This window comes from Cololabis saira, chromosome 3 (genome assembly GCF_033807715.1).
Source record: "Cololabis saira isolate AMF1-May2022 chromosome 3, fColSai1.1, whole genome shotgun sequence".
In the NCBI taxonomy this organism is placed as follows: Eukaryota; Metazoa; Chordata; class Actinopteri; order Beloniformes; family Belonidae; genus Cololabis; species Cololabis saira.
The window spans coordinates 7,473,861-7,497,182 of record NC_084589.1 but is presented as its reverse complement, the minus strand read 5'-3'; the positions used below and the strand labels follow the sequence as shown (position 1 = coordinate 7,497,182).

The 23,322-nt window shown below is 44.8% G+C and overlaps 1 protein-coding gene across 1 annotated transcript in view; it reads right to left on the bottom strand.

Annotated features, from left to right (window-relative positions):
- Positions 1–11,455: 11,455 nt before the first annotated feature.
- Positions 11,456–23,322, bottom strand: part of LOC133440844 (cytosolic non-specific dipeptidase-like) — a 28,576-nt gene continuing 16,709 nt past the window's right edge. Inside the window, exons 9-12 of the mRNA XM_061718172.1 lie at positions 22,495–22,659; positions 22,042–22,183; positions 12,653–12,800; positions 11,456–11,897 (exon numbers count right to left, since the gene is read on the bottom strand). Coding sequence (XP_061574156.1) covers positions 11,819–11,897; positions 12,653–12,800; positions 22,042–22,183; positions 22,495–22,659 — 534 coding nt within the window. The 3' untranslated portion in view covers positions 11,456–11,818. The remainder of the gene's footprint in view (positions 11,898–12,652; positions 12,801–22,041; positions 22,184–22,494; positions 22,660–23,322) is intronic.

The window sequence follows — 23,322 nt, the reverse complement described above, 5'->3', positions numbered from 1 at the left end:
AACTTTCAGCACTCTTTTCTTCGTGTGTGTGATTTTTTATTTTTGGGGTTTTTAGCACAATAGTCCTTATCTCTTTGATTCACTGTGACCGGAAAAACCGGAAGTTAAACAAAGTATCAACTAGTGCTCTGGGGGGGTACTGCACCGCCGAGAAATGGAGTGACGGAGAAGTCCGAAGGGTTCGCGACGGCGTCACGACAACGGTGTAGGCTCACCGTTGATTTAACGCAGAACCATAATTCAGCCTTAACGCGGGGGTCGGCAACCCGCGGCTCTAGAGCTGCATGCGGCTCTTTAGCGCCGCCCGAGTGGCTCCTGGAGCTTTTTCAAAAATGTCTGAAAATGGAAATAGATGGGGGAGGGAAATATATTTTTTGTTTTCATATGGCTTCTGTAGGAGGACAAACATGACACAAACATTCTGAACATTTTCCAATGCTGTAAAAATGTGTAGAATAAATATTACATTTGCATCAGAGCCTGCGACACACGTTTCTACCAGCAGGGCTGCGCCAGACAGGTGGCTGTTGTAAACAAACCGGATAAGTTTGTTTGCAAGGGGAAAAAGAGAAAAATAACTGAGGAGAAAAGAGGATTCAATGTTTCTTGGACCGAATAATTTGCATTCATTGCAGACCTATTTGCAGACTTCAAAAACAAAACCGAGGTACCGTAATAAAGACTCTCTCTGCACATACATACATACATACATACATACATACATACATACATACATACATACATACATACATACATACATACATACATACATACATACATACATACATACATACATACATACATACATACATACATACAAACATACAAACATACATACATATATATAGTTGAGTAGTTAGTTGAGTTTTCTAGTTAATTACCTTTTTATATCATAGTACCTGCAGTTTTTGGAGAGTTTTTTGTTGTTTCTGTTTTCTTTTTTTGTTCCTTTTTCCTCTGAAGCAAGAGTGATTTTCTGTTTTTTATGTTCCATCTAGTCTTTTTCCTCCCTTATTGGAGTGATTTTTATTTTTGGTATTGATTAACCCTGTTTCTTCGTGAAGAAGCACGTCATAGATAATATTTCATAGCCTGCTTTTTTTTCTCTGCCTTGGAATGAAACCTGAATAACTATTAAAGAGTCTGATACCCTGCGTCTGTGTCCTGTGTATAAGCCTGGTTGTGACACCACCGACGGGTATGACGGGAAAGATTGACATCTACCCATCATTCCCGTAAGTGATAAAGTAAACAAGAGCAATACCGTAATGGGATTAAGTTATATTACTGGTGCAGCGGAAGAAAAACAGTCAAGGATAAATGTAAGGCATTAGCTGTGACGTGGGCTGGATAGCTACTATTCAGTCCACTAAATTGTAGAATGATTTTTCCCACTTGGCAAAGAGCTCTTCCTCTGAAATGTTATAAAAGACTTGACTGCTGTTTTGTAACTGTTTTCCCAATGTACTGTTGTACATGTATCCATGTTTTTTTGTTTTTTTTTGTGTTTCACTCATAGTGTCGTGATCATTTCTACCATTAGTCTTATTTGCTCAGGAGTCAATACAAGTTGTAAAAACAATATCCCATGCACATTCTCACACTATTTTTTTTTGTCTTTATTATTTATATATTGCATTATTAGTTTGCCATCACTTTTTTGTAGTTATACTTTTTGTTTTTGTATGTTAATCTTGTGTTCTTTATAACACATGAACTTTTAATAACTTCAGTGGAGGCTTCAAATAAGCCCATTGGGTTTTTTGCCTCTTCCTGCACCGTATAGTATTTATATTTGATATTTCCTGTATATTTTTTAAAACTGTGCAAAACAAACTAAACTAATAGGTGAAAGACCATGAGATCGATCACAGATTCACCAAATGAGCAACAACTTTTGATGGAGGGTCTTGAAAAAATGAAGCACAAACAAAAGAAAGGAAACACTGCCGCTGTTATAAATGAACCACAAAGGACATAGAAACAATAGTGGATCACCTGAATGCGTAAATAACCTAAAATACACATTTTATAACCACTACTCTCCATCCGTCCATCTTCTATCCGCTTATCCAGAACCGGGTCGTGCAGCGGTCTGAACTTGTACTGACTCAGAAAGTGCCTGCTCACATATTTCATCCCATATTTATTTTCCCCTTAAAAAGGCTCATGTATCAGGGGGGGGCCCACCAGCCCCAGAATCCACCAGCAGAGGTAAATAGAGGGAGGCCTGTTTTAAAGGGGATCGGGGGGGGGGGCACATCATTGCACAACTGAATATGCAACATAATCACATTTCTTTAGGATGATGTGGACTGACTGACTAACATCCAGTGGATATTACTCAAATACTATTGGCATATTGAGCCAAATCAAGGCCAAAAGTTTTGCTAATTTGAAAATAAAATTTGAACCTGAAAATTCTTTTTTACAGCTTCAATTTTTTTTTCAGTATCAGATCTTTTTTTACGGAGCCCCTAAAGGGACACAGATTTTTTTTTTTTTTATAATGAGTTTTTTTTTTATAATGAGTTTTACGCGCGCGCGTAAAACCTTTAAGTGAGCACGTAAAGTTGTTTACTTGCAAGCAAAGTGGTAATGTCCTTATAATGGAGTCCCAGGTTAAAATATAGCTCAGCTAAATCCTGTAAAGTCATTTCCATTCATAAACAGAGCAGGAGCAACTGGAGGGTCTCCTGTTCCAGCAATACTCCCATGTACTTGTTTTTACGTGCTCACGTAGAACAACTTTTAGGCGCTCACTTATAAGTTTTGCGAGAGCGCGTGAAACTTTTTAGTGAGTGCATAAACGTTTTACGTGCTCACGTAAACAACTTTACGTGCTCACTTAAAGGTTTTACGCGAATGCATAAAGGTTTCAAGCGCGCGCGTAAAACTCATTATATATTAAAAAAAATCCATGTCCCTTTAGGGGCTCCGTATTTTTTTCAGTTTCAGAACGTTTTATTTCAGTTTCAAATCTTTTTTTCAGTTTCAGATCTTTTTTTTCAGTTTCAAATTTTTTTTTCAGATTCAGATTTTTGGCCCTGATCTGGCGTAGGGGGCGTGGCATCAACTGAGAGGGGCGTGGCATCATGAGTGACAGCAGAACAGAGAAGGCGGGGGACGTTCCTCAGTCATGTTGCCTTCAGGAGGTTGCAGAAGTTATCAGTAGAAGTATGATTCAACACTGTATATACACTATATTCACGTGATTGGCAGTGGAAAAAACTGGTGGTGAAAAAACATTTTCACCACCTTAAAACTTACCTAAAAAAATCCTAATCGCCAGTTTATTCATTTTAACTTTCTGCATAGAACTTATTTAACACCAAAAAAAACAACATGCAATGAAAAAAATCAATTTTCCTCTTTGCAGTTTTTGTTCAAGTAACACCACAGGATCATGTTTTGGCAAAGCCCGCCTGTATTATCATTCTGGTAAAAAGTCACTATATATATATATATATATATATATATATATATATATATATATATATACATATATATATATATATATATATATATATATATATATATATATATATATATATATATATATATATATATATATATATACTGTATATCCAATGTCACTGGAAAGACAATCCCATGCTCTCCCAGGGTCCTGATTAATGATGACTAAATTTACATTACAAAGAAAAGGTTGTGTAACTGGCAGGATTAAGAGCCGCTAAAAAAATGTTTGCTCTTGGATGAAACCATCACACGATCCACCAACATGTCACTGGTTTCATCTGTTTATGGACATTCTACATATGGAACTTTCAGTGGCAAGAATTCATGGTGCGGGACCCAGGACATTAAAAATATGGACACATGCCGTTTAAAAACTGAAAGAACTGAATATTGACTGAACATTTATACTTTTTTTTTTTCTCATCTTAGTTGTTTTGTCCTGTTGTTGTGTTATTGTTGTCTTGTTGGATCGCCACAGGGTGGGTGAGGGGACGGCTGACTTAAAGTTCTATTTCGTCCCTACTGACCGCCAGGCGGTGCTGTAAGCACTGGATATCTCCCCTCGCGCATGCGCATGTCGAGTACAATACCAACAATGTCACGTCACCCGTGACCCCTGCATGACCCCCGGAAGGGGTATATCTTCCGGGGTCAAGCATGGGATCGGCTCCTCATTCTTCTCGCATCGCGCTGAAGTACAGGACGGAAATAGAAGGCTGGTTGAAAGCTTCTTCCTTTCCTCCCTAAAACCGCCGGCCTCTGTGCAGCTTCGTGCCGTAAGGTAGGAGTAACGATCTCTGTCGTCCTCCGAGAGGCTGTGGCCACGCGGTATTTATTGGTGTTCGTTGCGGCGGCGGCGTCTCCCCGCCCCGCCCCCCTGGGCCAGCTGGCAGAAGGTAAGCTGTTGGCTGCGCCCGACACCTGAATATTCTGTGCAGTTATTTTTTCTGCAAAAAAAAAAAAAAAAAAGAGACAGAAAGGGATTATTTTTTTTTCTAAAAAAAAAAAAACAACACCTTTTTTTGTCCTTCTTACAGCCGTGGTGAAGGCCACGCCCCTCTCCCACCGGCACACTTGTGGTGACGGCAGCGTTTCGCTCCCTCTCCCACTTTATTATAGTGACAACATTATTTTTTTCCTTGCAGATTATTTTTTCTTTAAAAAAAAAAAAATAATATAAGAAAGGAAAAGAACAGCGCCTTTTGCCTGTTTTGCGGCCGTGGTGACGGCAGCGTTTCCGCTCCCTCTCCCACCGGCTCGTTCAGGGTGACGGCAGCATTTGCTCCCTCTCCCACTTACTGATGTGATATTGTTATTTTTCCTTGCAGTTATTTTTTATTTTTTTCTTGAAAAAAAAAAAAAAAAAAGGAAAAGAAACAAGAGAGGATTGTTCTCTTCTTTTTGAGTAAAGACGCCTTTTTTGCCTTTTCTCATAGCCGTGGTGACGGCAGCGTGGCCCTCCCCTCTCCCGCCGGCATATTGGCGGTGACGGCAGCGTGCTCGCTGTGGTGACGGCAGCGTTTCCGCTCCCCTCTCCCACTGACACACCCATATTGACGGTAGCGTGGCTGCTCCCCTCTCCCACCTGCATATCGGTGGTGACGGCAGCGTGCTCGCTGTGGTGACGGCAGCGTTTCCGCTCCCCTCTCCCACTGACACACCCGTATTGACGGTAGCGTGGCTGCTCCCCTCTCCCACCTGCATTTCGGTGGTGACGGCAGCGTGCTCGCTGTGGTGACGGCAGCGTTTCCGCTCCCCTCTCCCACTGACACATCCGTGCTGACGGTAGCGTGGCCCTCCCCTCTCCCGCCTTCATATTGGTGGTGACGGCAGCGTGCTCGCTGTGGTGACGGCAGCGTTTCCGCTCCCCTCTCCCACCGACACCTACGTGGTGACTGCAGCGCGTCCGCTCCCCCCTCCCACCGGCACATCCGTGGTGACGGCAGCGTGACCGCTCCCACCGACACATTCGTGTGGACGGCAGCGTGTCCGCTCCTCTCTCCTGCCAGCACATCCGTGGTGACGGCAGCGTGTCCGCTCCCTCTCCCACCGGTCCCTGTGATGGAGCGTTCATGCCCAGGGTGCATGGCCTCCCTGGATCCTGCGGTTGACCAGGACCTCTGCGTGTCATGCCTGGGCCCTGAGCAGCCGGGGCCGTCGGCCAGCCTCCCCTCATCCCAGCCGGGGTCTTCGCTGAAGCGATCGGCGAAGAGAGGGGTGGGGGCCCCCAAACGAAGGCGGATGACGAGCCAGCTCTCCTCGAAGGTAGATCGCTTGGCTGCCGACATGGAGCAGATGAAGGCTGGTACTGGCCAGGTGGAACCTGCCGTGCCAGAGTTTGCTCTGGGGTCGCCACCGCCGCTGCCAGAGGACGCAATCTCCATTGCAGCCTCGGCGAGCCACTTCAACGTGTCATCAGGGGACCCGGCCTCACAGCGCTCGGGGTTCTCCTCGCACTCATCTGCCCAGAGCTCTCGGGAGGGGACGGTTTGTTCCTCCGTGCAGAGCATTATCCGCACTGCCCTGGCACACTTGCAGCTGGATGCACCGCGTGCGGAGGTGGCCTCTAGCGCCTTCCACAGGCGCAATCCTTCTCCGGTGGAATTCACCATTCCGCCTTCGTCGGATTTTTTGAGGGAGCTGCACTCATGCTGGAGAGATGTCACAGCCCTCTCCAGGCTAACAGCTGATGACCGTGCTCTGACGGCGATGGAGGACACTGCAGTGGCTGGTCTCCACCACATGCCCCCCATCGAGCCCTCCATTGCAGCACTGATAGTGGCTCCTGATGAGGCTCTGAAGCCAGATCCCAAGTGCCCCTCTACCCAGTGTAGGGTTACTGATGGGCATATTTGTAGGGCTTATGAAACAGCGGCGCGCATCGGCCGGCTGGGGAACACCCTTTCTCATCTGCTACTGGCCCTCTCCACCTCCCTGCAGGATGCACAGGTGGATGATTCCACACGGGACTTGTGTGATGTGTCCCTACAGGCTTTTGCCTCCCAGACGAGGGAACTGGGGCGGCTGATGTCCACCCTGGTGCACACGCGCCGTCATGTCTGGCTGGCGCAGTCACCCCTGACAGAGACTGCTCGTAGGGTTCTTCGTCAGGCACCGGCAGAACCGGGGGAGCTGTTTGGGGCAACTGCCCTGGAAGCTCTGAACCGCACCGCCCTGGCCGATGAGACCAGGCAGCGACTGGTGCACCTTCACAGGAGGGCGCCCGCTTCCAGTACACCGAGGGGCCCTTCGTCCGCCCCTGGACGTCGCCCCCAGCCTCCTGCCCGCAGGAGCCAGCGCAGCTCCCAACGGCCCGTTGGACAGCCTGCCGGGGGGTTTCGCCCCCCTGTGCGCGGACCGCCCCAGCAGCGTCGGGGTGTTGGCCTCGACCATTGCCCCCCCGGCACGTCCAGAGGCCGGGGGAGACGGCGCTAGGGCCACGGGGCTGGTCGTCGGCTGCTTTTCCCGGCAGCAGCTCAGTCACTGGGCTGCCTGCTCGTCGGACCCCTGGGTAATTTCCACCTTAACCCACGGGTACGTACTGCAGTTCCGACACCGGCCCCCTACCTCCGGCCGGGTCAAGATGACCGTCATCAGAGACCCGGCGAACATTCTGGCTCTGACTCAGGAGTTGTCCGTCCTGCTGGCCAAGGGCGCCATTGTGCCGGTAGACCCCCTGCTGCAGCCCCAGGGGTTCTACTCAACCTACTTTCTCGTCAGCAAGAAAGACGGCGGCCTTCGTCCCATCTTGGACCTGAGAGGCCTCAACGGGTACATGAAGGCCCTGCCCTTCCGGATGCTGACCACAGCAGATGTTCTGCGTGCGGTCGGTCAGGGGGAGTGGTTTACGACGGTAGATCTACAGGACGCTTACTTTCACGTGCCGATTGCGGCACAGCACCAGCGGTTCCTGAGGTTCGCCTATCAGGACCGCCATTACCAGTTCAGGGTGCTCCCGTTCGGGCTCTCCCTGTCCCCAAGAGTTTTCACCAGGTGCGTGGCGGCAGCCCTCGCTCCCCTGCAGGCACAGGGTATGAAGGTTCTGCCGTACCTGGACGACTGGCTGATATGCGCGCCGTCCCGAGAACAAGTGGTGGCAGACACGGCCCTCCTTTTGTCGCATGTGGCCAAACTAGGGCTCACAGTGAACAGAGGGAAGAGCTGTCTGGCTCCCTCCCAGCGAGTCGCCTACTTAGGATTGGTACTCGACTCGGTGACCATGAGGGCCTGTCTCTCACCGCGGCGTGTGAGCGACATCCTGCGGCTCCTCCCCCGATTCAGGAGGGGCAGACGGCTGCCTTACCTCCAGTTCCTGCAGCTTTTGGGCAGATTAACAGCCGCCTCGGCTGTTGTGCCTTTGGGCCTGCTGAGGCTACGCCCCCTGCAGATGTGGCTGAACAGCCTTCGCCTGGATGCCGAAAGGCACAGGCACAGGCTAGTCAGGGTGTCGCGGGTGTGTGTCCATGCCCTGGCACCCTGGAAAGACGGGGCATTCCTGCTGGGGGGTGTGCCCTTGGGCACTATCACCTTCTTCCGGGAGACTGTCACCGCAGATGCCTCCCTCTCGGGGTGGGGTGCTGTTTGGCGCGGCAGGCCTGCCCAAGGGCAGTGGTCTGCGCGGGACCGCACACGCCACATCAATGTGCTGGAGCTCCGTGCTGTACACCGAGCACTCGAGCACTTTTTACCTCACCTATGGGGGAGGCACGTACTGGTTCGGTCGGACAATGTGTCCACTGTCTCCCAGATCAATCACCAGGGGGGCACCGGGTCTGCACGGCTGCTGCGGGTGTCTCGGGGCCTTCTGACGTGGGCCGCTCCTCGCCTCCTCAGCCTGCGGGCGATATACCTGCCAGGGGTCAGGAATCAGGTGGCAGACTTCCTGTCCCGACACAAGCCTCCCCAGGAGAGTGGCGGCTTCATCCGGAGGTAGTGGGGATGATTTGGGTCCTCTTCGGCAGAGCGGTGGTGGACCTCTTCGCCTCGGGCGTCTCGGCTCACTGCCCCCTCTGGTTCTCCTGGACAGAGGAGACCAGTCCTCTGGGTCAGGATGCCCTAGGGCACGAGTGGCCCGACGGGCTCCTGTACGCGTTCCCCCCACTACCTTTAATCCTGCCGACGTTGCAGAGGGTCCTCCAGAGAGGTCACGGGCTCCTCTTGGTGGCCCCCTTCTGGCCGGGGAGACCGTGGTTCCCACTACTCCGGAGGCTCTGCTGCGGCGCGCCATGGCGCCTACCCGACCGGAGGGACCTTCTGTCCCAGCTGGGGGGTCGGATTTGGCATCCCGACCCCCGTCGCCTTCAACTCTGGGTCTGGCCACTGCAGGGCCCGACCCGTTAGTGTCAAGCTGTACTGAGCCCGTCAGGGCTACCATCTTGAACGCTCGTGCGCCCTCCACCCGCCTCCAGTATGAGTGCAAGTGGAGGAGATTCTCTGCCTGGTGTGCGGACAGGGCAGAGGACCCTATGCTTTGCCCTGTGGCCACGATCCTGGAGTTCCTTCAGTCCCTCCTGGATGATGGCCGTGCTCAGTCCACCTTACGGGTGTACGTGGCGGCCATTTCATCACGACATGCCCTGGTCGAGAATGCCACCGTGGGGTGCCACCGGCTGGTTTCTCTCTTTCTTAGGGGGGCTCTGAGGCTGCGCCCCCCGAGGACCCCAAGGGCCCCGGTGTGGGACCTGTCTATGGTACTAGGTGCCCTCTCTTCTCCACCTTTTGAGCCCTTGGCCCAGGTGGACCTGAAGTGTCTTTCTATGAAGACGGCTTTTCTCCTCGCTATGACGTCAGCAAAGCGAGTCAGTGAGTTACATGCCCTGTCAGTCAGCGGGTACTGCCTGAGGTGGAACCCGGATGGCTCAGGGGTTACGTTGTGGCCGAACGTGGGGTTCCTGCCCAAGGTCCTGCCACGCGATCATGCTAATCGGCCTATCCAGCTTGCCCGGTTCGACCCCGAGCCTGCGGAGGGTGGGCCAAGCCCTTTGTGCCCCGTACGGGCCCTTACTGCTTATGTTGCTGCCACCGCGCCTGTGCGACGGTCGGAGCAGCTTTTTATCTGTCATGGTGGCCCTAACAGGGGGCGCGCTATTTCTAGACAGCGCCTGTCCCACTGGGTGGTGGACACCATCGAGAACGCCTACAGGGCCAGTGGCCGCCCCTTACCAGTGGGGGTGAGGTGCCACTCGACCAGAAGCGTCGCAGCTTCTTGGGCTGCCCTGCAGGGGGTGCCTCTGGAGGACATCTGCGCAGCAGCTTCGTGGACGTCGCCGGACACGTTCTCCAGGTTTTACCGGATCAATGTCGCCACTCCCCAACCATTGGGCGTGGTTCTACTCCCGGGTCCTTCTGCCCCTGATCAGTGAGGTATGTGACCGGGATTCTATGTGACATTGTTGGTATTCGTCATCCAGTGCTTACAGCACCGTCTGGCGGTCAGTAGGGACGAAATAGAACGAAAGTTACGCCTGTAACTACGGTTCTATGAGTCCCGGATGACCGCCAGGCCTGCCGGTCACTCCGAATCCTCGTGCTCTCGCGAGAAGATTCTAGGAGCCGATCCCATGCTTGACGCCGGAAGTTATACCCCTTCCGGGGGTCATGCAGGGGTCACGGGTGACGTGACATTGTTGGTATTGTACTCGACATGCGCATGCGCGACGGGAGATATCCAGTGCTTACAGCACCGCCTGGCGGTCATCCGGGACTCATAGAACCGTAGTTACAGGCGTAACTTTCGGTTTTTGCTATACAATTGCGTCCATAATTGTTGGATTTCATTGTATGCATCAACAAAATAATAAAAAACAGTTGATAACAAAAAAAGATGGTAAATTATGTACGATGTATCTATCTAATAAATGTAACAGGTTGTTTATAGCGTCCACTAGGGATGGGAATCGAGAACCGGTTCTTGTTGAGAACCGGTTCCCAGTGTTTCAATTCCTTGGAATCATTTGCCTTTTTTGCAAACGTTTCCCTTATCAATTCCTGCGGGCGCGAATGACGTCACCACGCATGTTGCACAGTTACGCAACGTCAGCATTCGCGCCCAGCAGGAAAACATGGCGACAAAGTGACATAAACGCTTGAAAGTTTGGTTACATTTTACCAAAAAGGATGACAACAGGACGACTTGCAATACTTGCAATGTGGACATTTCAACAAAGGGAGGAAACTGTTAGGGCTCGGCCGGCTGGTGTTTTCCTCCACATTCTTGTGTAATTGCCACAGAATAATTTGTTGTATTTAGTTAATTTCTACAGAAGAATATCTATTTTATTATTATTGTTTTATATTAAATACATATTTTATATTACAAATAATGTTGTGGGGACCCCCTGGCATCATGGAGGAGCCCAAGGCTGGGGGCATCTTAACACCTCACTGTTGACCTCACTTGTATTTTGTTCAAAGATATAAAACAAAGTTGATGCTAATCAACCTGTTTGTTCTCCTTTTTTCCAAATGAGAATCGATAAGAGAATCGATAAAGAATCGAATCGTTAAACAGAACCGAAAATGGAATCGGAATTGGAAAAATCGTATCAATTCCCATCCCTAGCGCCCGCTGCGTGAAGCAGTTCCCTGCCAGCTGACTACTGAACTGCACATCTCCTGACCAGGAAAGACACTAACACACCACTGCCAGCTACCATTTTAGAGAACTATAGCTCACTAAATCAAACGTTAAGATGTTTTGCTATATTTCTGATGGTTGTCAGATTAATTGGAAAATAGAAAATGCGCTGTTGCCTTGAGATTCCAGAGCGCTCTTACATCAGACAACGTAGCTGGCAGCCAAACATTTACATACAGCGTTTGTCCTCATTGGCTCATGGTTCTTCTGTAAAAGCTTTCCATGTGTGAGTGGTGAATGAATGTCTGATGAAGAATGTGTACCAGATGGTTCAGATATTTAACTTGGAAAAACACCACATTTATGAATAGATAAATAAATAAAGAAATCACATTCTTGCATTGCACAGCTTTTAATTCATTTTCATTTATATAGCATCTATTACGATGCAAGTTGTCTCCAGACGCGTTTCCAGAGAGCCAGAACATGCATTTACCACGTGTGCACTTACACAGTCTGACTTTGCATGAATCAGAACAACTATCACATTTGAAAAGAGGCTGATGAAAACTGCACCAGAAAAGGATTTCAACCAATGAGGAATCACAGCATAGTTGTATTGTGTTCATTATGTCTTCAGATAGATATCCTATGGTTTCTTTTTTCTTTTCTTTTGTCTGAAAAAAGAAACCATAGGAATCACAGCATGTTCAGATGGATGGATGGATGAATGGATGGATGGATGGATGGATGGTTTATCTTTCACACGCTAGTCTTCTTTATCTGGCTCACTTCATTCAGGTACGCGATGAATAACTTCGTTCCTTCAATATAGTTGTACCTGAGAGGGAAATAAAGAATTGACAAAGATAATATGTGAGTACCTGCAAGGAGCAAAAATCCAGTTTCCATGAGAGAAATACATTTAATTGATTGATTGATTTGATTGATTTGATTTGATTTTGTACATGTAAAAGACAACAATTAAAAGAGAAGACAAGAAAACAAAAAAAAAAGGATTTCATCCTTTAACACCTAATATCTTAATTTACATATGCAAAAAGGAGCAGGAAGAAGTGTAAACTTATTTAATCCTACCCCCATTCACTAATCATTTATTAACAAGTATTTACAGTATAATAACTAACTATAATATAATTATACTCACACACTTACCTATACATACATACACATAGTTGAATATTTCTATATATTTGTACACACATGCCCATGTAAATAGTTATATAAATCTTCACATAAACAGATGGGTCCATTACTCCCAAGAGCAACAACAAAACGACTCCCTGCTGCACTTTGCTGTCAGCGGCTACAGAGATTTGCACAGCCCCCTTTGGGGCTGCGCCGAGAATCTTTTATTCTGCTTTTAAGCTACCGCAGCATCCACGTTAGGAATGTCTACTGTAACCTGGAAGGCCTTTAAGTCAGCTGTTTCTTCCTTTTCTAGATGTGATCATTGAGTAGAGACGGCTTTACGCTTCAAAAGCATAGTTTCCATGTGATTTAGGGACAAGAAATCTCATAAACACGAGTAGTAGTGATGATAATATCTGAGATTTTAAATCCGTGAAGTCTAACCTGCTCATTTTCTCATTCTGGGAGTGCAGTCCGTCATCAAAGCCTCCGATGGGCATCATGATGATGCTTTTCCCGGTCACGTCCTGGAAGGTTCTAGCGATGGGGATGGTCCCTCCCTCACGAATCAGATCTGGATCCATGTTGAAAACTGGTAGAAGATTGGATGTTTTATACATAGTTAATGCACACAAAGTCTCCAGTATGATGCAGAAAACATGCTTGTAAATAGAGAGAGAGTAAAAAGAGAGCTCAATGCTGCGTTTCTCTCTCTCTGACAACACTGAGGAGCGTTTTTCCTTCTTTTTCTGTGAAACCTTTAAGTTTTTACCAGAGGGCTTGACAGTAGTTATCCGGCGAAGTTTGAGGTAATTTTTAAGGCTCGCCATGAAACACCAATTGGCTGTAACTCAGCAATACATTCTTTGATCTGGTCGAAAACTAATGTGAATAATTGTAGACTGAGCCTGAAGACATGTAGTAGTAGTAGTAGTAGTGTTTATTTCGAATATGAATCATATATAAAAAAAGAAAGAAAATAAGACAATCGTCTTAACATGAGACATAACAAGTACATATTCGAAAGGGAGTGAGAAGAAGTAAAACTTATAAACTCTCACCCCCTCTCCTTAAATATGACTAGCTAACACATGCGAACATAACATTATGCAAACATAATAAAAAAAAAAAAAAATAAATAATAAAAATAAAAAAACAAAAACAACCAAAACAAGACAATAAAAACATTGTAGCAACATAGGCTACTGACTAGTGTAAGAAAATAAGGATAAAAATAGATAAATAAAAATTAAACACTGTATCATTGCACCCAAGCATTTTGCTCATCCCTGTACCTCTGAAAAATAATATCTTTGTATTTTATTTTAAACGGTTTAATATTTGGACATTGCTTTAATTCCATTGAAAACTTGTTCCATAGCCTCACCCCGCTGACTGAAACACAAAAACCTTTCCTGTTTGTGCGTATTAATGTGACATTAAAATTACTTTTGCCCCTTAAACCATATCTTCCCTCATGAATACTAAATAATTTCTGTATATTTGTTGGTAACAGATCATTTTTTGCTTTGAACATTATTTGCGCTGTTTGATAGCCCACAATATCCATAAATTTGAGTATTTTGGACTTCAGGAATAATGGGTTTGTGTGTTCCTTGTAGTCAGCATTGTGGATTATTCTTATTGCTCTTTTTTGCATTATGGTTAATGGCTGTAGAGATGTTTTGTAATTGTTGCCCCAGATTTCTGCACAGTATTGAAAATATGGTGAGACCAGGGAACAATAAAGAGTGTGGAGTGATTTCTGATCCAAGACCTTTTTAACTTTATTTATAATGGCAATGGTTCTTGATACTTTACTTTGTACATGTTTGATGTGTGATTTCCAGTTGATTTTATCATCTATGATTACTCCCAAAAATTTTATTTCATTAACTCTTTCTATTTCAACTCCATCTATTTTTATTCTTATCTTAGTATTTAATGTTCAGCACTGTAGCCAGGCTGACAAAGAGTCACAACTCTGTTGAGCCGTGCATTCCTGCAGCTCTCAGTAGTGAGGACTTTATGGGCTTCTTCAACAGTAAAATCGCGAGAATTAGAGAAGAAATCAACCAGCCGGTTGTAGGTGTTTCTTCAGCTTTAGCGACTTCCCTAGGCTCTGACTTGTCTCTAGACTGTTTTGATCCTATAGACCTCCCTGAGCTGACTTCACTCGTTAATAGAGCTAAGTCAACCACATGTATGTTAGACCCCATCCCGACTCGTCTATTCAAACATATTTTTTCTCTTATTGGTACGACAATACTGGACCAAATTAACGTATCCCTAAGTTTAGGATATGTACCACAGGTTTTCAAAGTCGCAGTAATTAAACCTTTACTTAAAAAACCTTCTCTTGACCCAGACACCTTAGCTAATTATAGACCAATTTCCAACCTTCCATTTGTGTCTAAAATTCTGGAAAAGGCAGTTTCAAGCCAGTTATGTGACTATTTGTATAGAAATGATCTGTTTGAAGTCTTTCAGTCAGGGTTCAGAATGCATCATAGCACAGAGACAGCACTTGTTCGAGTCACGAATGACCTCCTTATGGCCTCAGATAAGGGATTAGTGTCCATACTGGTTCTACTGGACCTCAGTGCTGCTTTTGACACTATAGATCATGGCATTTTACTGCACAGGTTAGAGCATGTTGTTGGGATTAAAGGGACAGCTCTATGTTGGTTTAAATCATACCTATCTGACAGGTTCCAGTTTGTTCATGTACATGAGGTTTCTTCAGAACAGTCAAGGGTCTGTTATGGTGTTCCGCAGGGTTCAGTGCTAGGGCCAATCTTGTTCAGTTTATACATGCAGCCGCTGGGAAGTATAATCCAGAATCACGGCATACACTTTCATTGTTATGCTGATGATACGCAGCTCTATTTGTCTATGAAGCCGGATGAAACAGAACCGTTAGTTAAACTTCAGGCATGTCTTAGGGACATCAAGGACTGGATGTCCAGAAATTTCCTGCTTCTAAATTCAGATAAAACAGAGGTTATCATTCTTGGTCCAGAGCATCTTAGGAAGGGATTAGATGGTGTTGCGATGGCTTCCAGTGCAACTGTGAGAAATCTTGGTGTTATTTTCGATCAGGATTTGTCGTTTAAACCATATGTCAATCAGGTTTGTAAAATAGCCTTTTTCCATCTCCGTAATATTGCAAAGATTAGGAAAATCCTCTCACAGAGTGATGCAGAAAAACTAGTTCATGCGTTTGTATCTTCTAGACTAGATTACTGTAATGTGTTGTTAGCAGGATGTCCAAGTAATTTGCTGAATAGGCTCCAGCTGATCCAAAATGCAGCAGCACGAGTACTGACAGGAATTAGCAGGAGAGACCACGTCTCTCCAGTGTTAGCGTCGCTCCATTGGTTACCCGTAAAATTCAGAATCCAATTTAAAATTGTATTACTTGCGTATAAAGCCCAAAACGGCTTAGCTCCGCATTATTTGCAAGACCTGATAGTGCCTTATGTTCCTGTCAGAGCTCTCCGTTCTCAGAGTGCAGGTTTACTTGTAGTTCCTAGAGTATCTAAATGTAGATTTGGAGGGCGGGCGTTCTGCTATCAGGCGCCACTACTATGGAACCAACTTCCAATCTGGGTTAAGGGGGCTGACACCATCTCCACCTTTAAAACTAAACTTAAAACATTTCTGTTTAGTAAAGCCTATAGTTAGTGTTTAGTAAACCTCTAGCTGGTGTTGGTAAATCTCTAGGTAGTGTAAACTTTAGTGTGTCAGAGTCGCTCCTGTGGTTTCTTGTGCTGGCCCCCCCCTTCTCCTCCCTTTTCTCTCTTTTGTCCATGTTGCAGCATCCTTTGCCGGACACCGGAACCTGCAGGTGGTCGTGGGTGGCTTGTAGCTTGCATTACGGAGCACAAGTCTTTCCCCGACCCTGCACCCCAACCTGGGACTTGCTGATTGGGCCGGAGCTTCGGGAGCTGCGTGCTGGCCTGCGGTCCCCACCCCTGGTCATCCCGTTGCTGCCCCCCCCTTCTCCTCCCTTTTCTCTCTTTTGTCCTGCAGGTGGCCGTGGGTGGCTTGTAGCTTGCATTACGGAGCACAAGTCTTTTCCTGACCCTGCACCCCAACCTGGGACTTGCTGATTGGGCCGGAGCTTCGGGAGCTGTGTGCTGGCCTGCGGTCCCCACCCCCGGTCATCCCGTTGCTGCTTCCACCTGCCTGCTGTGCTGTTGCCGTCCCTGACCCACCAGTCTGGCCCTCGGCAGGAGGGTCCCCCCTGATGAGCCTGGTCCTGCTCAAGGTTTCTTCCCTCCTAAAGGGGAGTTTTTCCTTGCCACTGTTTGGCTTAAGGTTTTTCTCCCACTAGGGGAGTTTTTACCTGCCATTGTTTATGTAATAACTGCTCGGGGGTCATGTTCTGGGTATGGGTCTCTGTAAAGCGTCTAGAGACAACTCTGTTGTATTAGACGCTATATAAATAAAATTGAATTGAATTGAATTGAATGTATAATTGCCAAACAACATTATTTTAGTCTTACTCAAATTTAATGATAATCTGTTTCTGTCGAACCATTCTTTCAGTTTGTTCATTTCTATGGTAATATCCTCTTGTAGCTTTTGTAAATTATCCCCGGAACAAAAAATATTAGTGTCGTCTGCAAATAATACAAAATGCAATAACTTAGAGATCTGACATATATCATTGATGTACAAAATGAAAAATTTAGGGCCCAAAACTGACCCCTGGGGTACCCCACATGCAATGTCCAAGCATGGAGAAACACAGTCACCCAATTTCACAAACTGCTGTCTCCCGCTTAAATAACTTTTCACCCAATCCAACACTATTCCCCTGATGCCATATTTTTCCAGTTTCTTGATTAGTATTTCATGATTGATCGTATCGAAAGCCTTTTTTAAATCAATGAATATCCCAACGGCATACTGTTTGCGATCTATTGCATTTGTTATTTCTTCTATTGCCTCTATTAGTGCCAATGATGTAGATCTGTTTGATCGAAACCCATACTGATTCTCTACAAGTAATCTGTTCTTCTCTAAAAATGAATCCAGTCTGTTGTTAAAGAGTTTTTCTAGAATTTTTGAGAATTGTGGTAACAAGGAGACAGGTCTGTAGTTTGTGAATTGGTGCTTGTTTCCAGCCTTGTACAGAGGTATGACTTTAGCTATTTTCATTTTTTGAGGGAATGAACCAGTTTGAAATGATAAGTTACAGATGTATGTTAATGGTTTTGAAATTCCCCCAATGACCCTTTTAACTAGTGACATATTAATATCATTTAAGTCAGTGGACTCTTTATTCTTACACTTCTTAACAACACTCAAAATTTCATTTTCATCCACTGCTTGTAGGAATAATGAGTTATGATTCCTCTCTACCACGGATTCATCATATGTACCTGAGTCAGGGATTTCTTTTGCAAGGTCAGGTCCTACACTTACAAAAAACTCATTGAGGCTGTGTGCCACCTCTTTCATGTTATAGTTTTTAATATCCTTATCCATAAAATAGTTAGGCAGACTATTATGTTTAGAACCCCTATTTATTATATTATTTAATATTTTCCCGATATTCCTTTAATGTTATTTTTATTATCATCTAATAACCTCTTATAATAATCTTTCTTACTTGCTCTTATAATAGTGGTTAACTTATTTTTATATTTTTTATATCTATATTCTGCCTCTTTAGTTCTCTTTTTTATGAAATCTCTGTAAAGTATATTTTTCTTTTTACAGGCATTTTGTAGACCTTTTGTAATCCAAGGACAATTGGTATTGCATTTTCGGTTGTATTTTTTGATTGGACAATGCTTATCATACAATGAGGAGAATATTCTCAGAAATTCATTATATGCACGGTTTACATCCTTTTCTCTGTAAATCACTTCCCAGTTATACTCCCCTAATTCATTTTTAAGAGTGTTAATGGCTTCTTCCGTTTTCACTCGTCTATATACTGTTTGCTTTTTTGATCTTATACTGTGATTGATATTATAAACTGTAAACACTGGCAAGTGGTCACTTATGTCATTGATTAGCAATCCACTAATTGTTTTGCTCTCAATGTCATTAGTGAAAATATTATCAATGAGAGTGGCAGAATGAGATGTTATTCTGCTAGGTCTGGTAATTCTTGGGAATAGACCCATACTGTGTACAGTATTTATAAATTCATCAGTAGTGTGATGTTTATTGGGATTCAATATATCTATGTTGAAGTCCCCACATACGAAAATTGTTTTATTGCTTCTTTTTGAGAATGTGCTTTCCATCCACTCATTGAATGCATTCATATTTGACCCCGGTGCTCTATAAATACAGCTAACAATAACATTTTTATTTCTTCCCATGCAAAGTTCAATTGTCAAGCATTCAAGTAAATTATCAACCACAGTTGTCATTTCCTCCAGTACCGTGAGTTCTAATGATTTATGAATGAACATAGCCACTCCTCCACCACCCTTATTTTTTCTGTTTTCATACCTGAATTCATACCAGTGGCGTAGCCACGGGTGTGCCAGGGTGTGCCAGTGCCACCCAAAGAGACAGCTGGCACACCCAAAAATTTGATGCATTTTTTTTTTGTTTTTTGGTATAGTCTTCTAAGTATTCTAAATCTAGGCTAATCTAGGCTATTAGTATGTAATCATGATGTTCAAAATAATTCAAAATAACATTTTTTATTTTTGCATGTAAAACCCCCGTCAGGTGATGTGTCGTGGCAGCTGGACTGTTAAACCTAAATTATGGTTCCGCGTTAAATCGACGGCGTACCCTACGGCGTAGGGTACGCGGCTCGCACAACTTACGGCGCGCGTCGCTACGTACCCTCCGCCGTAGCTCTGCGTCGGTGTAACGCGGAACCATAAATCAGCCTTCAGACAACTCATAAAACGGAAGGTGGATGGCGGACATGAGTTCCCGTCCATTATTGAAGTCTTAGACTCCTACGACAAAGATGTTTTATCCAAGATTAACTGTTTGCATCATATTCAGATAGCATTGCCTGTTACAAGTTGCTCCGTGGAGCCTTTTTTTAGTCGTCAACAGGACCAGAGCCGTCAGAGCGACGACGCTCACAGAGAGACTGAGGAGCCTCTCGTTGCTCATGTTTAAAAAAGATTTGAAGTGTGCATTTTCTGTATTTAACAGCGTTTGTGTGTAATGATGATTAAACATAAAAGGCAGCACGTCATTATAGGCGCCCCTCTGCTCCTTCACCCGCCCCCCCTCTCTCCTCCCCGACCCACACACTAGTATGAGCTGCAGCTCCAATGCGCGCCCCCGCGAGCACGCGCTGGAGCGCGAGTGTTTTGGATTGACGGTAACTTTATGGAGAGGTAGAAAAAAAGAAGAGAGGAAGAGAGAGAAAGAATCAGGACAGGCAGGGGAAGCCAACAGGTTGGTCTAATATTAGGTGGAAGTGTAGGAGAGCCACTTGGTAGGCTACTGTGATTAATATCTAAATATGATTTATATGGAAAGATTGCATAAGAAAGATTTGCAATTTATTCAAAGCTATTAAAAATGCTTGTTGCACAAAAAACTAGATGCCCAGTATGGTTAGAATTTCTGCTGACCAACCTGTCCTTTTGGGAAAATTATATTATTTTATTTTATTATTTTATAATAAAACCATCAGGCCGACCTTAAGCCAAATAGGTGTGTTCTGCCTCTGGTTAAATAGCTTTGTTGATCATGCGTAATGTGGATACGTTATGGCTCTGAGTGCATGAGTGTTATATTTCACTATGTTTGCTTCATTGGGCAGCTATGTGTGTGTGTGTGGTTATGTTTTTGTGATTTTTTTTTTAGGACATGCATAAAGTGTGGTTATTATATTACTAATTATTATATTATATATATTATTATACTTATTATATATTGAAAGCACACACAACATGTGGATATGTTTTGCACTGTTAATAATGTTGGATATACATGCTTTTGAATGTTTGTGGAGGTGTAACGTCTAGTTTTGTTGAAAAAAAATTTGGCACACCCAGTCATTGCTGGTGCACACCCAAAGTCTCTTTTCTGGCTACGCCACTGATTCATACCCCTCTAGTTGAAAGTCTTCACCTTTTTCCCTGTCAATCCATGTTTCGGATATTGCTATTATACTGAATGGTTTATCAAATGTGCGTAAATAATTCTTTATGTTGTTGAAATTTGCGTGTAGGCTTCTGCTATTGAAATGAATAAGTGATAATTTCCCCTCAGATTTAATGTTCTGATTGTACTGCTCATCTGTATAGTAATAGCATAATAGTCGCCACAAAGTCCATAGTAATAACATGTATGGTGGAATATTCAGGATCGGTTGTAGCGCCACCTGTTGGCACCAGGAATTGTCGTGGCTGCGTCCGAAATCGCATACTTCCACCCTAATGAGTATGCAAAATGAGTATACAAGATTTTTTAGTGCGTCCGAAACATTAGTACGTACTCAATAGTATGTACTATCCATACTCATTCTGGAGAAATGTATTAGTGTGGATTGATGGACACTAGCTGAGCAGAAACTTCCCACAATGCAATGCAGCGTTGTTTGGTTGCTAAGTGATACGTATATGTCATGAGTATAATATTAAACATAATAATATTATTATATAATATTAATATTATAATATTTGTATATAATAATATTAGCTAATGTCATCTTGTTTTGGCCAGAATAAACGGGAAAGAGCGGAGCGGTGCTGCTGCTGCTGTCGTGACACGTCACTTCCTCCCAATGGCAGGAAGTGACATATGCGTTCTTAATAGTACGTCCGAATTAATGTACACTACTGATATTTACTCTAAAGTGCCGAACTTAAGTATACTTTTTAGTATATACTTTTTACTATGGCATTTCGGACGCACCGCGTGTCTTCTACTATGCATCCGTGCCCCTGATGGGCTGATGCATCTCAAACCCGGTCACAAAGTAGGTAAGACATTGACGATGACTGACAGTGAAAACTGTAACTTTTTATCTAAGGCCGTCGCCATGAGAGGTAGGCAAAGTTCGGTGTCTCGCCATGAACATAAAAGTTGTTTTAACTTGCACATACTTTTTCCAATCTGACGCAAAATCTGTGCATAAATCCCGTTGCCGCTCTGACGGCCCGCGCGCGGGCCACGGCGGGCCATCAGGCTTCCATTCTGAACAAGTGGATATGACAATCATGGACACAAATGAGGAGACCGGAAGGAGAGAGAGAGAGACCGGAGGGACTGGAGAGACCGGAGGGACTGGAGAGACCGGAGAAACCGGAGAGACCGGAGAAACCGGAGAGACTGCCGTGACTTGTCATAGACAAGGCTCGACCTTCACACGCTTTAACCACGAAAATGTAGATGTAGACCTTTTCTTCTTGTCGCCACAAAGTCCGGCACGAAATGCACTTGTAAAAAAGCCTGTAATAGTTATATCTGCCAATGTGCAGTCTGTCTAACCAATTGTTCCTACATAGTTGGATTATCTTTTTGATAATGTCACCATTAATATTCAAGTCGCTTTTTTGTTCTGCTGCAAACTGTGCTGTTTTCTGTTTAAATTGTGTTTTTATATTTTGATTGTTGTACGGCGACCTTAAGTGCCATGAAAGGCGCCTAACAAATAAAATGTATTATTATTATTATTATTATTATTATTATTATTATTATTATTATTATTATTATTATTATTTGTTAAAGTCTCTACACCTAATGTGTGGTGTGCATTAACGCACCACCACAAAACTGCCAACTGCCACATTCACCACCAAACTGTGAGTGCAATACAAATACTCTCCACGTTATCATCATTTAGATGCAGATTTATGTGTCAGATGTGGAATAAGTCATACCTCTCTTGACAGCTGCTTTCCCAGCCTCATAAAGAGGATGCTGAGTGTTAGCTAGCCACGGTTTGGCCCCGATAACCATCGTGACCTTCAGCTTGTTGGGACTCTTCCTTTTGGCAAACACAGAGTGGAGATAATCTGTCACCTAAATCACAGGAAAAGACAATTAGAGCAGAAACTAAGAGAAAAAATACCTCTGTGAATATATGTTAACCACTAAGTAACTTTAATCGGAGTAAGACTAAAATAGTATTACACCATCAATCTCAGGGGGGAGGTCTCTGAAGGAGTGACACCGAAGAACCAGTGGTTCAACAGTTTTACCGGAGCCAAGTGGCGTACATTTAGACAAAATAACGGTGTCGTTCTCAAAGCAAATCCTTGCAGCTGTGTAGGACAGCTGAACCCAGTCAGAATCCAGAAACTGGAAAAAAAGACACATAAGAGGTGTTGTACCTGAGTCTTGACCATAGCGGGGTCCATGTTGGGGACTTGTCTTATTGAGAACTTGGCAGTGACCTTGGCAGGGATTACAGTCTTGGTACCAGAGTCGGAGAAGGCCCCGTGGATACCGTGGATGGAGACGGTGGGGTAGCGCCACATGTGAGCCAGCAGGTCCACCTTCGGAAGGAAAACCTCGTTTCATGTGGCGATCGCATGTTCGTCAAACACACCTGTGATACATTTTATATGGCGCTTTTCCACTAGAACCTACTCAGCCCGACTCCACTCGCCTTAGTTTGGTTCTTTCCCACCAGGGGTCTAACGTGCCGAGTAGATACTTTTCTGTAACTATTCTGCCGAGGTTCTAAACTGCTGAGTCGGCTGTATCTGACATCATCACACTACAGGCCACCGATTGGTGGGGGGGTTGGAGTCAGACGTCTGAGTCAGGAGGAGGAAATCAGAGAAAGAGACTCTGACGGATTCTGGTTCATTTTATTCAACCAGCAACCAGCAAAAGTCTGTTTCATGATCCAACTCTGAGGTGCAGATGTTCATAAACCTGGTGCTGAGGAGAGAATTAAAAAGGGATCTAGACGGTGATAAGGAACGACCAGATCTATCAGCAGCTCTGTCTCTTCATAGCTGCTCACGGCTCCAGCTGACTTTTCAGCAGCACAGAGACAATTTAACAAAAATTTTTAAAGCGTTGCCGCTTGAAGCTTCTCTCACTCTCATTTTTTAACTTGATATCAAACACAAGCCACAGACCCAGCAGCACATCTATCATCTCCTCCAGGTTCTACATCTTTAGTGTTGTTGTCTTCTTCGTTTAGATAC